We start from the raw sequence: 21,168 nt of genomic DNA on the forward strand, positions 1-21,168 counted from the left end.
ATTGTGAAGGGGAAAGCTGGGTGATAAGAACTTTGGTGAGAAGTGAGATAAGATTCTAAAGTAATGGGCTAGATTTTTCTTATGTGACTAGGAACTAGCATTATAAGTTGCAAACAGTGATTAGAAGTATGGCAGGCACAAAGTTGTGGTCTCCACCAGGCTGGTTTAAAGGGCTGTACTTATTCTTGTGCGTGTGGGTGTGTTGGAAAAAGTGGGTTAGTCTCAATACTTTATAGTTTTCCTTTTTATACTCTAATTTACAAAATAAACAATTAAATAAGCTTAATTTCCCTTGCTTCAGTGAGGGACAATGTTTGGATATATAGGAGAAGAGCAGGGGCAGAAGGGGAACAAAGAACCAGCCCAAGAGAGACCAGTTAAATAGGTTGTTTTTTTAGTTTACATTTTCCCTAGGGCGGGAGATGGTTATGGGCTTATTTTTTTTTTTTTAAGATTTATTTATGCATACAAGAACTGGGATACAGGCCAGGGTTGGGGGGTGGTGAGAGGAATCACCAAAGACAGAATGGGGAGCAGAACAAGCAGACTTTCTGAAATACACTGCTGATGGGAGCAGCAGGCGAGACAGGAGAGGTCTGCTGTGCCATGTAGATAGCTCCCTGGCCATAGATCAAACTTGTGCTGCAGTGGCTGCAGATAGCTTGATAGTGCTGTGCTTTAACCCCTTACGCCACCAGGGAGGCCCCTATGGGCTTATTTTTCAAAAAGCCTTGAACTTAAGTCCTAGGGCTGGTGGAGTAAAAGAAAGTGATGATAACTTTTAGCAATTAATTAACGGAGTGGGTAATGTGGATGAGGAAAGCTATAATGTTATTCCAGATGAAATGTTGAGTAGTATATTTATGAAGGCTATTTGAATTGATGTATTTTTATGTAATAAACCAACTGTGGTTTTATGTAACACATTTGTTCAGTTAAAATGTTTTAAAGCATCACAAAGTTGAATAAGAACAAACCTATAAAGTTCTTTGTCAATTCCTTCCTGCCGTAGCTTCAGGTATCTTATTTCTTCATTAATTCTGTGTTTTTCCCTATAAAATAAAAGCTTGGCGTTAAATTTTCAAATGAAGCAGGCATTTCTATTTGGAAACGAATAAATCAACAATATGCTTACTTTCTATGACATGTTGGTAAAAGTCCTTTACAAGCCAGTTCATCAGCATTCCCTCCTTGTGCATTACTTGATGCGAGGAACCCCTCAGCCCGGTCCCAATCATGTACACATACCAAAGTCATTACCCACGACACCTGAGTATGGCCTGGACCCCAGCTTGCTGCTTCCATAGGTACCTTCTTACAAGGTGTACACCCGTTTTCACATTCTTGCCATTGAGCACGGCTGTGTGTGTGTGTGCACATGTCCCCCACCTCCAGGGAACTCTACTGCAGACAATGTTTCTGTTCTTTCAGGATTCATTTTTGAAAATGGATCATACTCTAATCTCTTCCCTGATGTCCTCTCCATGTGTGCTGCTCCTCCCAACCATACCATAGCAAAGTTTCCTTCCTTCTTTCAATCCCTGACCCTTGTTGTGGCTCCAGATTACAATATACAGCTTTGACACTCACCTGATAAGAATCTCTGTGTGTATAAGCTGCTCAGAAGTGACTGTCCTCATTAAAATAAGCTTGGTGTAGATGATTCTTATAATCACTTCCAGCTCTAAAAGAGTCTATATAACTCTATATTTAAGAATAGTATTATATCAACTTACATTCGAAAATCCTTTCGGTTCTTTGCAAATTGTCTTTTTGCTTCCTTTATAACATCACGGTAAGTTGGAGCAGGTGGTGTGATAGACTTATGGTTAAGGAAAGATTTCCAATTAGGAATATTTGGGAGATGTAAGCAGTACACTTCACAGGGGGACCAAGGTGGGGTTTGTGAGTTATATGGCCTTCCCAGTCATGAAAGGCCTCACCTGCAAACTTTCCTACTGTCCCAAGAACAGCCCACTTTAAGCTTGTGTCCAATTATCTGGACCACATCATTCATAGTGCACTATGATTTAATAGTCTCATAAATCCTGTAATTCTCCTTTTTTAAAGGATCATGCTCAGCGAAATAAGTCAGAAAGAAAAAGGAAAATACCGTATGGTCTCACTCATAGCAGGAATTTAGAAAACCTAAATAAGAGACCAGGAAAAAGACTAATTGATACAAAGTAATAAATCAAAATCAACAAGCAACTATAAACCAGAGACACACTGGGGGGGGGGTGCGGAGGGAGGGGCAGGGAAAGGAAGAACTAGAGTCAAAATAAGGGGGGGTACAACTGCATGGGGAATATAACCAAAATGAAAATGCATACATTGTGCAAAGATGAAAAATGATGTAAGAATTATATAAAATAAAATATTTAAAAAATATATACAAAAAAGCAGCAATATATTAAATGTAAATATTAAAAATGTACCCAAAGTTTTGCAACTGTTTAGGCAGTTCTTCATTTCTACATACACTGAGTATCTCAAAGTCTTTTGACTTCTGAGAGGCTCTGGGGGTAACTGGCAGTATGTGTTGGCTGCCTCAGTGAACCTGCCTCTGCTACCTGCCTGGAAGAAAGATGGCAAGCAGGAACTCTAAGTGCGCTGTGTTAATGAGACTGGGACTCTTGTGCTGTTTCTGGTACCACCTGTGGCTGTTAAGACCTAACCGTGGTCTTAACCGACATTTGTGTCCGGTAAACCAGACACATCTCTTTTGAAGCAAAAATTGGTAAATAACTAAAGGAGGCAGTTTTCAGCTTAGTGTATCATTGATAAACTGGGAGCTCTTAAGCTGCTGTGATCACCAAGATAGAGGGGATGAGACTGTTCTTCTATGGCCCTAATTCCTCACCCTGAACCACACTTCAACTACTTCCATCTTTCTTGGAAGGTAATTTTCCCATTAAAAAAAAATTGTGTGCTATTTCAAGTTCTCCCTGATGCTCCTTTTAGTCTTGGATTATATGGGGTAAGAATGTTAAGAGAATCCCAGTGGATTTAGTCCCGGGGGGGGGGGGGGGGTTGGTGGCAGGACTACACATTGATATGTAAGTTTAGGACCTTGGTTTCCTGGGTATTGTATCTCAATTGAGATAATAAACAAAGATTCTCACAATAAATTTGCATAAAATCTATGTCTTTTCTATGAAGTTCTAAACAATTCAGAAAGCATCTTTATTCACTTACAATTTGAACATTAAGGTTTGAGAATTAAGCAACAGTAACATCTAGTTTTCTGTGCACACAGAACTACTTTCTCAGCATACTAGCAGTAACACAGATAATGCTAGAACTGTATAACATGGTGTAACAAAGGCCAAAGGAGAGGAGCTATTTAAGGAGAAATGCCAAGTGGGTCATAAAAGTCAACCTGAAGACCAAGAAGGGGCCACCAAACAGGGTGATGTTATTACTCATTCAGTGATTACTTCCTGAGCTCCTGCTATCTGCCAGGCACCGTTCTGTACCCTGCAGGTTTCATAAGGTGAACAAGAGATGCACAATTCCTACTCTCATATGGTTCACTGTGCATGTGCGCATGCATGTGTGTACGTGTCCAAGGGACTGAATGTAAGCAAGCAAATACGACAATTTTAAATGGAGGTAAGTATTATAAGGGAAATGAAATAGGATATTACAAGAGGAGTGTGATTAGGAATGAGCATGAGGGGACAGAAACATTAGGTAGAGAAGGTCTGATATCGAAGAGAAAGAGGAGCTTGCCATCACATTTGAGCAGTAAGAAGGGCAGAGTAACTGGAGCAGAGAAGGTGTTTAGAGAGGAAATTAGAGGGAGAGTCGGTGCTGGATCTTCTAAGGGACTTTTTAGCCCATGGAAAAGTACTTAAACAGGGGACTTAGTTTGAGTCATGCCTTGACTCCTATGTGGTGAGTGGTTTGTGGAAAAGAGAGGAAAATTACAAATTAGGAGGCTATTTCTATACCTGAGACAGGAGCCCGGTAGTGGTGCTTGGATTAGGGTGATGATAAAAGTGGAAATGGAAAGAAGTTGACATTTCAACATATACTCTGGAGTGGATAAAAATCAGTACTGTTTTGAAATGGGTGTCCTGAAGATGGGAATAAAATTATAGGTCCTTAGGAATTTCTAACAATTTTGGGCATTGTGTCTGGCATTGGGGGTGACAGCTTGGGGTGGAGAGTCATGCCCTTTGGCCAGCCCTTAAGTCTCCCTGTCCCATCAGCACCAATGCAGTAGGCTGTCAGCACAGTGCTCCCAACAATTAAAACTTGATACCACCTTGTCAAGCTAGCCTTACTTATGATTAGTGCATCAACACTTCAGGGTGCTAAAGCGAACGAAGAAATCTTGACAATACTGTACTTGAGGTGGTGGTGTGTGGTGCAGTAGTTGGGAAAGGAGTGGAGAGGAAAAGAATGAACACACTGGATGGCTAATAGATGCTAGGTGCTATGATTACATCTTTATTTACGGTGACCAGTGCCTTTACTTAAATGAAAACAGCCCTTTTCATTGCCTGGCAGAGGCCATCCCAGGAAGTCTCTTCCTGGTGAGAATCCCAGTTTGAGCTGGTATCCTGTTTTCATTTTGCTCCTGAGGACAGCTTGTTTTACTCCAGGAAAAAAATTTCACACTGAGATAGGCTGTATTTGAACAGTAATTGTTAGTGAATGGACAAGTTATTAACAGGTTAGAAACTCAGCACTGTCTTTAAGATTATATGACATTCATATATTCTGATCACACTGTACAGCTTACCTTATCTTTGGGATCTTCTAAATGACATTACTGGAATACGTCTATAGGAAATACAATTTTCCTGTGATATGAATCCAGTTTGAATGGTAAAGTTTCAGAATGAAACTTTCTTAGACTGGATCCAGGTTACTTTCAAACATTGACTTGGAGAGTTCATTTTGCATAAATAATAGTTCTGATTATTCAACCTATAACAACATTAAGGATAGATCAGTCCTCAAATTTAAGAGGGGAGTAGTGGAGCCTCAATTTACATAATTAAAGCTGAGGAAAAAAAACCCTGAAAAAATCTACTCATTTTGATGAATGTTTCAGCAAGACTTGTAAAACACTATCGTACAAAGACTACTGCAGCATTAACGTGTTCAAGAGAAAAGAAAAATTCTCCCATAATCCAGCTTTCCAAAAAATAATTTTTTTAAATTTTCTTTGTGATTCTCCATCTGTCATACTTAAGTATATATTTTCCATGATCATTATAATGAGGTGGTTACTCTCTTTACACATTGTGGTATCACAATTTCCTGGGTGCATCTCCAGGTTTCATAGTAATTATTGTGATATCTGCAAGAGATTTCAGGGTCAGTGACCTCTAGTTCCCCAATGACAACATGGTGCAAACACTGTCCAGTTTTCTTATATGAATTCCCAATTTCTCCTCTTGTCTCAAATTGTGTGTTCCAATATATCTTCCCTTCAAGCGCCCAGCAAGAGAAGGCCTAACTCACTTACCTTTCCTAATTCGGTTGCCTTGGAATCCTGTGAAAAGGTAGTCATGGTCTAGCTTAACTTGGAACCAGTGTGATGCACCTGCTCAATAAAGAGGCATGGATCCCCTTCATTACATGAGCAAGGCACCCATGGTTTCCGTTATGCCAGACTTCCATCTTTTTCCAGCTTTTGCCTGATGCAGACTGCAGAAGTGCTGCAGCCTTCAAAGAGAAGGCTCAGTAATCTTCCTGAAACAAGTGATTACTGAAGATATCAGGCTACTAACTTATTCCCCCTTCTTTAACCAGTGACTGGAAGTCTTAAGTTCTTCTCTGAGTGAAAGTCACAGAAAACTGGAGATCACTCTAGTAGAATGACAAATAAGACACACTTCTAAAGTGTAGATGGTAACGAGGTACTGAAATTTAATTTGCATGCGATTATTTCCTGCTAAATCTTAATTTTTCCTTCAGTGCGCCTGTTAGAATTTCAAAGATTTCATCCTTTTACAAAGCTATGTTGTGCTCTGGAGTAGTTTCCATGATGAAGTGTTGGTGAGCGAGATGATGTTTGTCACTTGGAACTAATTGAATTTTCTTTGCCTTGCACATTAATTATATGCTATTGATACTGAAACAAAGAACCATGTTTTACTGTTTATAATTGATTAATTTCCAACATTTGTCATTATTGGAATGAACTGGGTATATAGTCTTTATAAAGTTTTTCTCATTGTCCACAAAATTTGATCACAGTGTGTATTTGCATTTTGTAATGCGGTTCTGGATTGTGTGGTGTTGGTATTGACTAAGAACTCAGGATTTCCTTGTACTACTTACTCAGTGGTGATGGTTTTCAGTAGACTTTTGTTAGTGTGTGTTAATGAGTATCCTAATTTTATTCTCTTCAGATACAGAGAACCATACTTTTTTCCCAACTGTAGAAAAATAAGAGTACATAAAACATAATTATGAAGAATGGCTATATTCTATTCCTTAGGGATGACTGTGGCAACATGTTTTCCAATTCCACTGTCTGAATTAACCCCACATTTCATTTTCTCAGGCACTGCTACAGGGAGGTTACATCCAAGCTCCTAAATAGAGAAGGAGTCATTTGGGTACAAGAAAAATGGTCTTGTTCTGAAACGTCACAAAAGCTGTGGTTTGGATGTGATAAGTCAAAATCTCCTGACCTTCTAGAGGCCTCAATCCAGACTCGCATATTTGATTTTCTCTTTAGAATTACAGAGTATTAGATGAACAAGGGAACTTGGAAATTGTAGGGTTCAATTTGTTTATATTATAAATGAGGAAACTTAGGCTTCTAGAAGTTAGACCTTGTCTTTGAGAGCCTGGGTGTGTATGTGATTCAGGAAAAGAAAATCCTAGAGGTAAATTTTGCTCCAATTGCCTGAAGTATTGTCCTGGAATGAGGATGGGAGTGGTTTTCATATCATATCATATCCCTCAGACATACTCCTAGGTGTATTCTCAGAGTTATCTGAGGCCCAGGTTTAAGGCCAAAGTGCCCATTTTACACATACTGCTATTGTATGAGTAGTAAAAGTAGTGTCTTTTCCTTTTTACCTCAGTATTAATTCTTAATCCTAAAAAATTAAATTTTTGAAATAACTCACTAACATGTAGCCCCAATTTATTTTAGAAGTTATTGCCTACTTAATGTGTACACTTGCTACACTTCAAGTATATTAAGCACATACGCCTTATTCTCAGATTCTGGGCTAGGATGGGGGTTCTACTTCTGAAATCCTGGAGCATGTCACAGAATCACCGGTAGCCATAATCTGGCAGTGATTTTTATGGGCTGAATGCCTAAGAATATACAGGGCTTTTGTTTGTTTGCATTTTTTATTGTGTCTTTTGTCTGCCTATCTTGCAGGAGGTGAAGTGGATAGAGTGATCACAGAATTCCAATTTATTTATTTACATGAGGTACTTCTTTTTAGTCCTAATGTCTAAGCATTCCAAAAGCTCTGACTTTTCTACCTGATTTTATTGACCAATAGCGTGTATAATTACAACATATATTTTCAACATATGAAGACGATTTTCAGTAGTTGAAAATAAAGTTTTCTTCTCTTATTTGATACAAGTTGGGTTTTACTACATCTATACTAAATTAAAAGAAGAAACTCTCCAGGATGAAAACCCTTCCTGCTCTCCCTTTTATTTTTCCACTGAGCCATGTTTATAATTTAAAGTCCAAGTTGTGGGTAAAAAATTGATACAACCCACTCCCTGGAACCTGATTACCTAAGGCAACTAAAATCTTCTATTTATTTCATTAGTAGTTTAATAATAAGTTTGCTGAATTGTGGTTTGTGTCTTGTGTATTTTATTAAAAGAAAAGAAAAGAGAAACCCTAACTAGAACTTAAGCTGAGCCTGAAAGAAAAATGGATGGCTCTTACAAGCAATTTTGTAATCGTCTCTAGCTCAAGGTGGGGTGGCTGCAAAATACTTATGATACACATGCACACACTTACTGTGTAAGACAAAACCCCTTTGTTTCTCAAGGTCTTTTTTAAAAGGCATGGTTTCATCAACAGCCACTTTTTAAATACTTGGCCTCTATTCTTAACTGGAAGAGTATGGGAAAGGAAAAAACTTAGCAACCTATGCAACAAAGTTTAGATTAGCTTTAATTAAAAGTAATCTAAGAAAACATAATAAAACATCCTTTTCCAAGAACAAAATTCAAACACTTGGTATAACCTTTATCTTAATATGCCTCTGTGATGGTTTTTCTAATTTTAATGTGTTTTATTAAACAAGCCTTAAATATACCTTTAAATTTAAAATCTGAACCTTTAAGGAATCTCTGAGAGCCTCACAGGAGCCTGTAGGTTATTTAGGCTGACATAAATAAGCACCAACGAGAAATAAGTAAAGGGAGTCCATGGATCAGAAATCTAACTTTAAAATGTTAATCACAGGTCTAGATTACTTTTAAAGTTATCAACCTGGGGACTTGTACAGAGACTGGCAAGCTTTCTTTTATGGACTGAAGCCATGCTATATGGAACAAAAATCTGTATGACACTGACAATAGCTTATTTTCTCAGCAAAATCAAACAAAATTAAGATAAAGCAAATTTATGACAAGAGTAAAAATATCCAAATTAAAAAAAAAACAAAATGTGATGGGAAATTAAAGAACTCAGATGGGAAATCAACTTTGTGCTATATAGCTAAAGTTAGTGTCAGAAAACAATCACCATCATTTGTTATTATCTCTATAGTTCTGGATGTTGGTTGGGGTTCAGCTGGCTGATTTTAGTTGGGGTTTCTCATGTAGTGTGGCCACATGGTGACTGGCTACAGAACTCTCAAAGTTTTCCTTACTTGTCTGGTGGCTGATGGGATTTGTGACTTAGCCTGAGCTCGTAGCTTCCTCCTCACATAGCAGATGATTCCAACAACAAAGCAGAAACTTAACAGCAGAGGCTGTGAAACCATTTATGACCTTGGCTCAGAAGTTCTACTTTTGGTTTAGGAAGTAGACATAAGGCACTACTTCTTTATGGCAGAAGTGTCAAATTCATATTTTGACAAAAGCATGCAGGAAGGATGGTATTGCTGTGGTCAATTATGAAAAAATAATCTATAAGGCATGACCTTGACTGAGGCCTCTATCATTTAATGAGTCAATCCTTGTAAGGTACTGGTAACTTTACTGCCATCTGCACTCCCCCAGCTATTGAAAAATAAGTCTTTTATTCCAGAAGTAGATTTAGGTATTCAGAGCCTCCACTATATATACTTTCCTGTCTGTCGCATTTTCTGTTCTATCTTATCTTTTGGTGACACAGATGACATATAACACTGCATTAAGTTTAATCTATACAATATGATTATTAACACATTTATATACTGCAAAAAAATCATACCACAATAGCATTAGCTAGTACCTCCATCACCTGATGTAATTAGCATTTTTTTCTAGTGGTGAGAACTTTAAAGATCTACTCTGCTTGCAGCTTCTAGCTATATAGTACAGTAATATTAACTATAATCACCATGCTATACTTTAGATATCCCAGACTCACTCATCTTATAATTGAGCATTTATACCCTTTAACCAAGCCTCCACATTTCCCTCACCCCCCAGCCCCTAGGAACCACCATTCTATTCTGTTTCTCTGCATTCTATGTTCTTAGATTCCACCTGTAAGTGAGAGCATATGACATTTGTCTAATTTTTAGTATATTTTAGCATAATGCTCACAAGATACATCCATGTTGTTATAAATAGAAAGATTTCCTTTATTCTCATGAACAACATTCCATTGTCCATATATAGGTTATCTTTTTGCATCCATAGATGAACATTTAAGTTGCTTCTATATCTTGGCTATTGTTTCCATATCTTGGCAAGATCTCTCTGGGTGCTAATGTTCCTCTTGGGGAGGGGTGAAGTCAAATTGTTTCCTCTTGCCCTGTCCAACGCCTCTATCTATCTATCTATCTATCTATCTATCTATCTATCTATCTATCTATCTATCTATCTATCTATCTATCTCTATCTATCTATCTATCTATCTATCTATCTATCTATCTATCTCTATCTATCTATCTATCTATCTATCTATCTATCTATCTATCTATCTATCTATCATCTATCTATATTTTTTTCTCCAGCTGTGTGCTAAAATTTCTCTCCTGGAAACCTGAACTTTCACAGAAGCTTTTTTGTCTATGGGTGATTGTTTATGACTGAGTTTTCCAGGGACTCTTGGAACTGTGGCCAAGATGTACTAGAACCAGTTCATAGGCCTCTTCTTTGTATACAGTTCAGTAAGTATACAGGGTTCAGAGTTGGTTTTGAGGTTGCTTTATCTGTTACCTGAAGCATGGGGGGTGAGATAGTAAGTCATCTGGTGAATGGTGGTGGATCCCAAAGTTCCCACAAAAACATGTTTGTCAGTGGATCCAAAACTGTTGTTGAGTGGGTGGGGGGACATTAACAAGGGATCGCTTACTCAACCATGCTGCTGATACTACGTCTGTCCCTGTGTTAAAATATTTGGGGACTATGCTTACTTTTTTTGTCCCTATGTTTAACAAAACTGACAACAGGCAAAAATAACTTAGCTACTTGCTCCAAGAAATGCTTTCTCCTGAAAGATAAGATTTGAGCCAGCTAAAATAACTTGTTCATTAAAGCTTACTTCAAGATCCTGGATTCAGTGGACCTACTAGTCCAAAATTATATAATACACTCTGCTCAATCCCAAGCAGTTCCCTTCCCTGCATGACTACCTCAAAATTATTCAACTCTGTAAATATCCTTGAATTTACTCATTTTAAATTACTACTAAAACTCTGCTAAACTGGTGGTGTTTTTCTATGTCTATTAAACTTAGGTTTACTATGGCAACTAGTTAGCCTGGTGGTCTTTTAGGGGAGCCAACAGCTGAAAATGGGAAGAATGGTATTTATGCATTCTCTTTCTTAGTGTTAACTCAGAAAAACCGGGTTCTGCAATGAGTGGACAAAATGAAAATGTCATTTCAAAGAAAAACGGAGTTATTTACTAACTCTTAGCCACTAACGGTATGGAAAGTCAAATTCCTCCAAACAGAAACATAAATCTCAGAATTCAAAGGGGCTTGAAATCCATCTAGTTCAGTCCAACTGCTTGATGCAGATGGAGAAAAGGCTCAATTTGGGCACAAAATACAGTGCATTTCCATCACCACCCCCCCATCCTCCTAAAAAGGCTCCTTCTCTGCAACCAAGGGTTTTAAACTTCATCTCTTTTTTCTCATTTCCTCTGTTCTTTCTCTTCCTTTCTTCAGCCTTAGCATATCATGTCCCTGCTTTTTCACTTTGAGACAAATGGAGTCCCCCACTGTGATTTGGAGGGAGTCTTTGGTGGAGAAAGTCTGTGTTGCCACGGGGATTTTAGAGCTGGATATTTTCAACAAAAATGTATTTTTAAGAGACCTCCCATTCCAGGCTATGAACATCTGGTTGCTATTATCTGAAAGGTCTCTTTAACAAATAATATTGAGACATCCATATCCCTATTTTTGAAGCTGATGGACAGAAAGGGTTAAATTTGGGGGGGTACAATCAATTTCATAAATAATGGAACAGACTTTCTAACAGTGTAGACTCTACTATTCACTTCACCTGAGTATTTTAGGATTGAAGGAAAAAGTATTTTATCTTGACTTTAGTAGAAAAATAACTACATGGAAGGGTTCTGGGTTATAAGTTATTTTTTTTTTTAATATTTGTCTTTCAGCTAATTTATCTTTTAAAAGTGCTAGATCCTTAGAACATGTTAAGTGAGATGTTTCACTGGTATGACATGAAAAATACAATTGATAGTAATTTTAATAACAACTTAACAAGTTGTTATTTTATTTTAATAACAACTTAACAAGCTGTTATTCACATATTAGTGAGAAAGAAATCTATGACAAAGATTATTGGAAGTCATTTTATAAATAAAACTGAAAAGAAGTTGCACATGACTCTAAAAGAGTTTCCTGCTGGATTCTTATTGTATGAAGATGTCTAGATTGTATAGAGCTAGTGACTTTCCATAATTTTCAAGGTTTCTTCCTTTTCTTCTTTTTTTCTCACTGTTGAAGACTGCTTCACCTAATTCACAGATAATTCACAACAGATGACTTCTTTATGTGTTTTTATTTCTATGCTGGAATAAATGTTGATATAGCCCACGTTATTTTCAATTGTGGGGTTTAAATAATCTACCCTTGGACAGTTTTTAAATGTTAAAAGTCTGTATGTCTGTGTGATGGTGAGAACATGTATTTATAGTAACACGATGCATTCATTATGACGCTGCCTTGAGTTCAACTTTTTTTCTAAATTTCAACAAAATGTGAATTTTGTTTCTTTCTAGAAATCAGATACAGCATATAGATTTTTCTTTTAACAGGACCCATACAAAGTATACCAACATTTTGTTCCTGAGATATCTTCTTTTTCTTCACAATTTCTGTTACACATGTAAAATATTTATTACACTTTTGGGTATTTCTTTGTTAATTTACTCTCAACATGAGGTGCTTTACAAAAATACAAATGTGTGAAGGGAAAGTTTGGAGCTCCAAATACATTTTGCACTAATTTAAAGACACACATTCTGCTCTGAGCTCTTCAAGTCAGAGTTTTTCCCTCTATTTTACTCATAACTCTAATACTAAGTGATCAAGTTTTTAAAAAATAAATTCAAAGATTATTTATTAAAAAGTACATTCAGGGCCTCCCTGGTGGCACAAAGATTAAAGTCTCGGTGCTAGCAAGCTATTGCCAGCCATTGCAGCATGAGTTCGATCCCTGGCCAGGGAGCTGACACACATAGCACAGTAGACCTCTCCTGTCTCACCTGCTGCTCCTCTCAGCAGTGCATTGCAGTGGATCTGCCTGTTCTGCTCCCTGCTCTGTCTCTGGTGAATTCTCTCACCCTTCACACCTCTAGCCTACACCCCAGTTCTTGTATACATACAAAAATTATAAAAAAAAAGATACTCAAAAATTTTTACCAATTAATGTAAAGTACATTTTCTACTAAAAAATGTACATCAACTAGTAAAGAAGTTTATTGTGTTCTTTATAAATGTAGTTAAAAATCTTGTCAGAATCATGAGCACCATGGTAAAGGACAATTACATATACTCCCACTCCACATACATCTTCAGTCTTCTCCGGTTTACAGAGGAATCCTAAACTACTGAAAAAAAAGATCCTTTCTCTTGTGATTTTGGCAAATGACATTGAACAAAGAAGAGATATTACTCATCATGTCAAATTTATTTTCAAGTAAATTTGTTTCACAAGAGTGATTTAAAAATTGCATAGTGATTAAATATGACATTTGAATTTTTGAGCTGTTTTTCTACTTGTTTAAGAAAGGATCTTCTGAGAATCTTTTATTAAATAAATAAAAACATTTTGAAATAGAATGTGCATGGTCATGTAACCTTAAATGTTTGGAGGAAAAATTGCTAAAGTGGTTTAATGCAGGTCCAACTGCAGAAATTTCAATTAACTATTTATCAAGTGTGAAGAATATTAGGCATTCTTCTTTCTTGTCCTTTGTTGACATTTCTGTCTCGTACCACTCTTCCCCTGAACTATAATTATGATATCTTTAAAGTGTAGGATATACTTTTTTCTTCTGGAGTTACACATCCCTCTTTGATAAACAGTTAAGTACCAGAATGTTGAGTGCATTGGTTCTGAAATCAGACTGAAGTTAAGTTCTACTACTTACTCTACTGTTCTAAGGCAAATTATCTAAGTTTCCTGTGCCTCACTTTCCTCATCTGTAAAGCAGAGACAATGAAATCTGTTTCAGAAATTCACATGAGAATTAAGTCAGTTGATATGTGAAAAGGATGTAGAACAACGCTTGGTACACACTATTCAATAAAGTTTTAAAAATCTTTTGATAATGTTGACTTCAAGATTAACTTTTACCAGTGACTCCCAATTTTGTATCTCTATCCTTGTCCTCTAGTTTTCCTAATTTTAACAATATGCTAAATTTTGTTGAAAAATAAATTTATAAATTATGTACACATCAACCTGTATTAATATATTATGACTGTTAAAATAGAAGATGCATAGTCAACAAATAGAAAACAAAACTGAGATAAAATATTTTAAAAATAAATTTTATTTACTAAACATTTTTGTCCACAAATTGTAGAAATTTTATTGCTGTCTAGAGAGTTGATTTATAAATACCTTCCAAACTAACCTGGCATCATACTGTCACTTGCTAATATTGAAGAGTATTATATACACTTAGAGCTAGATTTAGTTTATAATAATGATGTATGTAGCCATATTTCAAATAGTTTTTAAAAATTTGTTTAATTTTTTTTGTCCTACATCTTAGCAGAACTGGTAAGATCAACTTTAATAATTTCATATTTTAGTATAGCTGAAAAGGTGCTCCCTTGAGGGGTAAGGGAAATTTCATTCTCTTTTTAAAAAAAAATATTCCTGCATTGTAAATTTTATCATCAAAGCAAAGTTTCATTTCGGGAGACTTTTATAGCTATTGGTTCACTACTATGTGCTAATTTAATTAAAATTAGATGATATAATCTATAAATCTGCTTAACCATTCAAAGAAAACAGCAATATGTAGTGATATTCAAAAACCAACAAAAGAATAAAGATGCCTTTGGAGACTACTGCACTATGTATCTTTTTGGTATTCATCCAAGACCAGGACAGGCTATGCAAGGAAAACAGAAATGTAAGTGGAGAGACTCTATGTCCTGGACACCTAGTATAATCAAAGAGCTCCAATTTTAGAACAAAGGATTATATAGTTAAAATTCGTTTGAAACTCTCTTCTGGAGAAGCCTACTGGCTCTGGTTAAAATATGTTTGAAACTCTCTTCTGGAGAAGCCTACAACCTCCATGACCCAAGGTTCTGATAAATGTTTGAAACTGAACACTGAACAATAAAGTTGCAAAGATTGTCTTTTACTAAAAAGCAAAAGGGTGATATGACTATAGTAGAGGATTATGAGTGCTTTGGTGGTAGATGTGACGTGGTAATATATATCTCAATAGGTATGAACCTATACCCCTAAATCATATGTAGTGTTAGGTAAACCAATGTCACCGCAACAAAAAATCATGAATTAAAACCAAAATTTCCTGAGTTGTATGTCTGTTTTACATTTCTTACATGTAAAATTACAGCCTTAGATCTGAAAGAGAAAATAGTTTAGCCAAACATACCACAAAAGTTTTAAATATAATTAACTGCTAATTAAAAGTATTGGTTAAAAATGCATTACTCTTTTTTTTTTTCTAAATTGAGACATTAGAAAAAAGTTTTGAATATTTTTGAAACAGATCAGTTTCAGGCAAAGCTTAAGAAAGGATATGGTTCTTTATATATTCCGGTGAATTTAATCTTAGTTTGTCTAGGGATTTTAGAAACACCAGGAACCTCATGTATTGTCAGGTAATACAAAATCAGTGGACTCAGACCTCCAAAACTGAACAGCGCATGGTTAAATTCTGGGCCAATGCCACAATAATGGGACTATAAGGGGAAAAAAAAAACAAGTCAGGTATTACTTTTGTGTGTTTTTAAAGAATTGTAAATAAAATATAATTGAATTATATCTATAAATAAAATCACTATCTGGTATGTTAAAATAAATAAAAGGAAATTCTTTATCTTCTTAAAGGAATTTACTAAAGTAGGAGTCGAGTATGTGCAGTAAGAAAGATGCTTCTAATTTCTTCTATCCTATCTTTTTGACAACCTTGAAGGTAGGAAAACAGAGATTATTCTGTCTAAAGAATAGAAAGAAAAGAGAATGACAAAAATGAGCAGAGCCCCAGCAAAAAGAGAAGGGGAAAATATATAAAGAAATAATGACTAAAACTTTCCTAATTTTATGGAAAACAAATTGAAGAAGTTTCATTCTAAATAGGATAAATTCACACCTAAACAAATCATACTCAAGTGTTTACAGACTAGGACAAAAAGAAAAATATAAAACAGCAAGCGAAAACAACATGTAAGATCAGTAGCTGACTTCTTGTGAGAACCAAGGAGGACAGAAGGCTATTATACGACATATACGACATAATAAAGCGCTGATAGAAAAACTGTCAAGCACAACTTTTGCATCAAGGAAACAACAACCACAAATGTAATTGCTCCAAGATTCTACTATTGACTTCTTGGAGAATACAAGATCAGTATAGCAACTACACATATATTAAGTCTTTCCTCAAGTTTTGTAATGCTTATATTGAAGATTTATTATTGATTTCACCTTCTGTGGAGAAATAAGATTTAATTTTTATTTGATTTTATGGATATAGAGTTTTCTTTTGTTTATGCTCACTTTTTTTATTGTACTTATTCTTGGGTGCTCCAAGATCATTTCAAATCATTGAGCTACTATAATAAGAATCGATTCTTTGATTGTGAAAACTTAATGTCAATAATTTCAATAATTTCCTTCATCTTAGGAAAAAGGAAAAATTTCAGATGGCTTCACTTAAAGGAGGAATATAGGGAAAGCTAACAAAGGGTTAAAAAAAAAGACAAACTAACAAGCAAACTATAGAACTGAGGCATACAGCAGGGGAGAGAGAGGGAGGAAACTCAAAACAGAGGGGAAGAATACAAGGAATATGGTGATAGTTCACAGGTGATGTGATAGTTGGGCATTTATGGGAACTACACCTGAAGGAAGAAATCAAATATTATACAAAAATGAACAATGATGTAAGAAAATTAAAAAGTTTAATCAAGAAAATTTCCTTTATCTTAACAATTCATATCGTGCTATATGTAATATAAGAGCGTTCAAAGCTGCTATAATAAAGAAACTGAAAGAGTAGAAGAAAATTCAGAAAGGGAAGTCAAAGTGACACAAGAAACTCAGAAAAGCTAATCAAAGACATACAATGAGACTCAGAAAAACAAATTTATAAGCTCAGAAATAAAATTAACAGAAGATACAAATCGAAGCTTTAGATAAGAAAATAACAGTCAGGATGTGAAGAACTCAATAAATGGGGTCAAGAGGACTAGAAAAAGCTCTGGAAAACAGTAGACCAAAAATACAGGAATGAATCAGCGAACTCTAACACAGTAATGTACAAATCATTCGGGTAGAATCATGATTCGGGTAGAATCATTTGATAGATGAGATTTAGGTGTAAGAAGAGAGAGAACTAAGACATTTTTAGAAATGAAGAAACACTGGGCCTCCCCTGGTGGCGCAGAGGTTGAGCAGCCTCTGCAGCGCCGGTTTGTTCCCTGGCAGCTGGCGAGGGTCCCACAAAAAAAAAAAAAAAAGAAGAAGAAGAAGAAGAAGAAGAAGAAAAGAAATGAAGAAATACTGCAAGGACTATCCAACTCTAAGCAATGTAAGGATAATGAATATTCCAGAAGGGGAAGAGAGAGAAGGGAACAGAGAGCTTACTCAAAGAAATAATAGTGGAAAACTCCCCAAAATTGGAACTGAATATAAAAGTCCATGAAACTATCAGAACACCTGGTTATCTAAGTGCAAACAGACACTTAAGTGGTGAAGCTATTAAGAGTTCAAGACAAAGATAAAATATTGAGAGTGATTGGGGGAAAAAGCAAATAACTTATAAAGGTATTCCATTCAGGCTTTTGTCACACTTTCAGCAGAGACTCCACAGCAGCTTAAGGAAGACTTATGATGAAGAGACAGAAACTTGTACTCTAAGTAAAAGGAAAATTAAAAAAGGCAGGGGGCACTGTACTTAGATACCTAAGTTAGAATTTCAGCCAAAAAGAGATAGCAAAAAACAAAGATGGCTGTTATATAATGTATAATGATAAAGGGATCATAAATAACAATAATCAATTATGTACCCAACATAACAATATCAAAATATATAAGCAAATATTACCAGGTTTAAAGGGAGAAATTGACATCAATACAATAATAACAGGGGACTTTAACATTATACTTATAGCAATGGACAAATCATCCAGAAAGAAAAATCCTCAAGGAAACAATGATCTTAACTGACAATCAGACAAGCTGGACTTAGTATTTACAGAAAATTCCACCCCCAAACACCACAATACACATTGCTTCCAAGAGCTCACCGAAATTTTCAAGGGTAGACCATATGTCGGCTCACAAAATAAATCTCAATAAATGTATGAAGACTGAAATTATATCAATATTTTTTTCAGACCACAATGGTATAAAACTAGAAATAATGTAAAGGGAGAAAGAGGGAAAACTACAAATTTCTGGAGAGTGAAAAATATATACTGAAAAACTATTGGGTCAATGAGGAAATCAAGGGTGAAATAATTTTCACAGATGATGAAAATGAAGACAAAACTTATCAGAACCTACAGTATGCAGCTAACGCAGTACCAAAAGGGAAGTTTTGTAGCAATGCAGGAATACATCAGGAAAGAAGAAAAATCAAATTAAAAATCTAAGCTCTCATTTGTAGGAACAAGAAAAAGGAGAAAAAACAAAACCAAAAATCAGTAGACAGAAGAAATAATAAAAATTAGAGGAGAAGTTAAATAGAGATCAAAAGGCAATTCGAAAGATTAACAAAACCAAGCATTGGTTCTTTAAAAAGATTAACAAAAGAGGCAAACCTTCAGCTAGATTCATAAAGAAGAGAAAGAAAACACAAATAAAATCACAAATGAAAGAGAATTGACAACAGATATGACAGAAATACGAAGTATCATAAGAGAGTGCTATGAACTGTTATATAACAACCATTTGGACACCCTACAAGAAATGGATCAATTCTTAGAAACATACAGCATTCCAAGAATGAATCAGGAAGAAACAGAAACCGAGAACACAACCCTCACAAGTAAGGAAATTGAAACAGCAATCAAAAGAATCAAAAGCCTCCTAGTAGAAAAACCCAAGAGTCTGATTTTACTATTGAACTTAACCAAACTTTCAAAGGAAAATTAATACCTATCCTTCTGAAATTCTTCCATAAAACTAGAAGAGAAGGGAAGACTTCCAGACACTTTTTATGAAGCCAAAAATTGCAGCGATTCCAAAACCAGACAAGGACATCACAAAACAGGAAAACTATAGATCAGTATCACTGATGAGCGTGGCTACAAAAATCCTCAACAAAAACTTTAGACTAGTCATAAGCGATGAACAAGAAAATCCAAGAGATAGTTTTGGTGTCTATTTTTCTGCTAATTTATTGGTGGGTAATTGCTGACAAGGACTAGAAAGCTAAGCTTAAATTTTTGAGGCATGAATGTTCTGCCATTGCTCATATGGCACCGTTTCAACAGTTGGACAATCGTGATGTTGAGAAAAAAAATTTCATGTCGACCTGAAATCTATCTCTCTATATCTTTCACCTACTGGAAAAGTAAAAACTTTTTATTTTGTATTGCTAAAAAAACTTTTTAAACCAAATGGAAAGTCTAACACTACTTTCCTCCAACAGGTTTCTACATATTTAAAAACAGTTAAAGTCTCCAGAATCTTCTAGGGGAAATACCTTTAAATATTCTGCTAATTGTTCAAGCAATACAGTTTTAGAGCCCTTAGTCATTGTGATTTTACTTGTGTCAGAACAATTCTGATTGCCTATACTCTTTTACAATGCAGAGTTCTAAAATTAGCATACTACACAATAATTTTCTAATTATCATAGAGTAGATTCCAGTTGTTTATTTAAATAGACCAAGAATATAGATTTTTAAGTCAATAGCATTCTATTGACACATAGAAAACATGCTATTAATAATGACTCCCAAATCTTTTCAGATACCTCTAAGTCAAGGCTTCATTATCCCGTATAGTATAAAAGTTATACTTTTTCCAAAATAACAGTTTGTCTTCTAATATCAACCCAGTTACTCTAGTCTGTTGTAAACTTTTGACTATCTACTATAATCATAATTCTTCCAAGGTTCTGATTTCTATATATCTAATAAGAAGAGCAAAGATATAGGAGAATGGTGTAACATCAAATGCATATCTGCAATTTCTCTTTTAAAAGTAGCATCTGCAAAACGTTTGTTTATAAATCCAGCCATCTATATTTCTTCAGCTTGTTAAAAAATATAAAAGACCATTTTTTTTAGGGCTTGCTGAAGATCAGTTATACAACTTTTATTACATTTCCATGGTTACTAAAACTAGCAATGTTAACACCCTCCACCACAATGGTGTAATGTTGTCACCCATCCCAAATTGACTCCTAGAGATCATAAGTTCCTATTCTAAGTACTTACAAACCATCCTTTGTAGAATTATTAAGGTTGGAAGAGATTTATATACCTGGATTATTAAAAACTAGGAAATATGTGAGTACTGATGTCAGTATTTATACAGGCATAATTTAAAATTTACAATAATGGTTAGACTTGAATATATAATTCAGACAAAATTTTATCAATTAAGATTACACAGATTTAAAACCTAATTAACAAGTTAAGAGATGAAATTCAGAATTTCTAGTCTGTAACTTCATTATATCTTCATTTAAGTAAAATGACAAGTCTATAGGATTGCTACTTGGCAGATACCTTCAGGAACATGCTGAAATTAATCATTCAAGACTTAATATGTTTACATACTGTCAGTTATTCCATGGCATATGAGATAGGGGCAGATCAAACCTTGCTGATACTTCCTTGAAGTTTTCCCTGCACCTTAGACTGATGCTAACTGAGATAAGCCATGTATGAATGTCAACTCAGGGACAGTGCCAAAAGTGTGAGGAAAAGATAAATGCTAAGTTTTCTTCTAATTAGAAATAAGGATGGCTTCAGAAAAAAAGACACTTTTTAATATTAACATCCTCAATAAATCTTTAGATTATTAAATTTTTTCTAAAATATGTATCAAGACTGTATTAACCAGCATTGCCTATGTGAAGCTATTCAACTAAATTTTATTACAAATTAAAGCAGTAAGAACATGCTTTCATAATTACTATACTCCAAACCTTTGCTGTCAGTTTTGGTAATCCTGAGTCTTCTCTGGATGCAGACATTGCATATGCTCTTGGGTTTTTCAAAATTTTCGTTACATTGAAGTTTATGGCTAAAAGAGAAAAAAAATTCTTAAATTCTTCTTTTTCTTCCACAAAAAGGTATGAAACCCCATTCTTTTTCCTAGAAATATACCCTAATCTTGGAGCGAGGCA

General features: G+C 35.2%; 1 protein-coding gene across 1 annotated transcript in view; it reads right to left on the reverse strand.

Moving 5' to 3' along the window:
- The window catches only part of FAM227B (family with sequence similarity 227 member B), a gene marked incomplete at both ends in the record, with an annotated part of 148,384 nt that overhangs the window by 4,512 nt on the left and 122,704 nt on the right, over positions 1-21,168 (reverse strand). The window contains 4 exons of the mRNA XM_084240152.1: positions 978-1,052; positions 1,737-1,814; positions 15,381-15,541; positions 20,968-21,065. Of these exons, the coding sequence (XP_084096278.1) occupies positions 978-1,052; positions 1,737-1,814; positions 15,381-15,541; positions 20,968-21,065 (412 nt within the window). The remainder of the gene's footprint in view (positions 1-977; positions 1,053-1,736; positions 1,815-15,380; positions 15,542-20,967; positions 21,066-21,168) is intronic.

Source organism: Talpa europaea (assembly GCF_964194135.1).
Source record: "Talpa europaea genome assembly, chromosome: 8".
NCBI classification, from domain to species: Eukaryota; Metazoa; Chordata; class Mammalia; order Eulipotyphla; family Talpidae; genus Talpa; species Talpa europaea.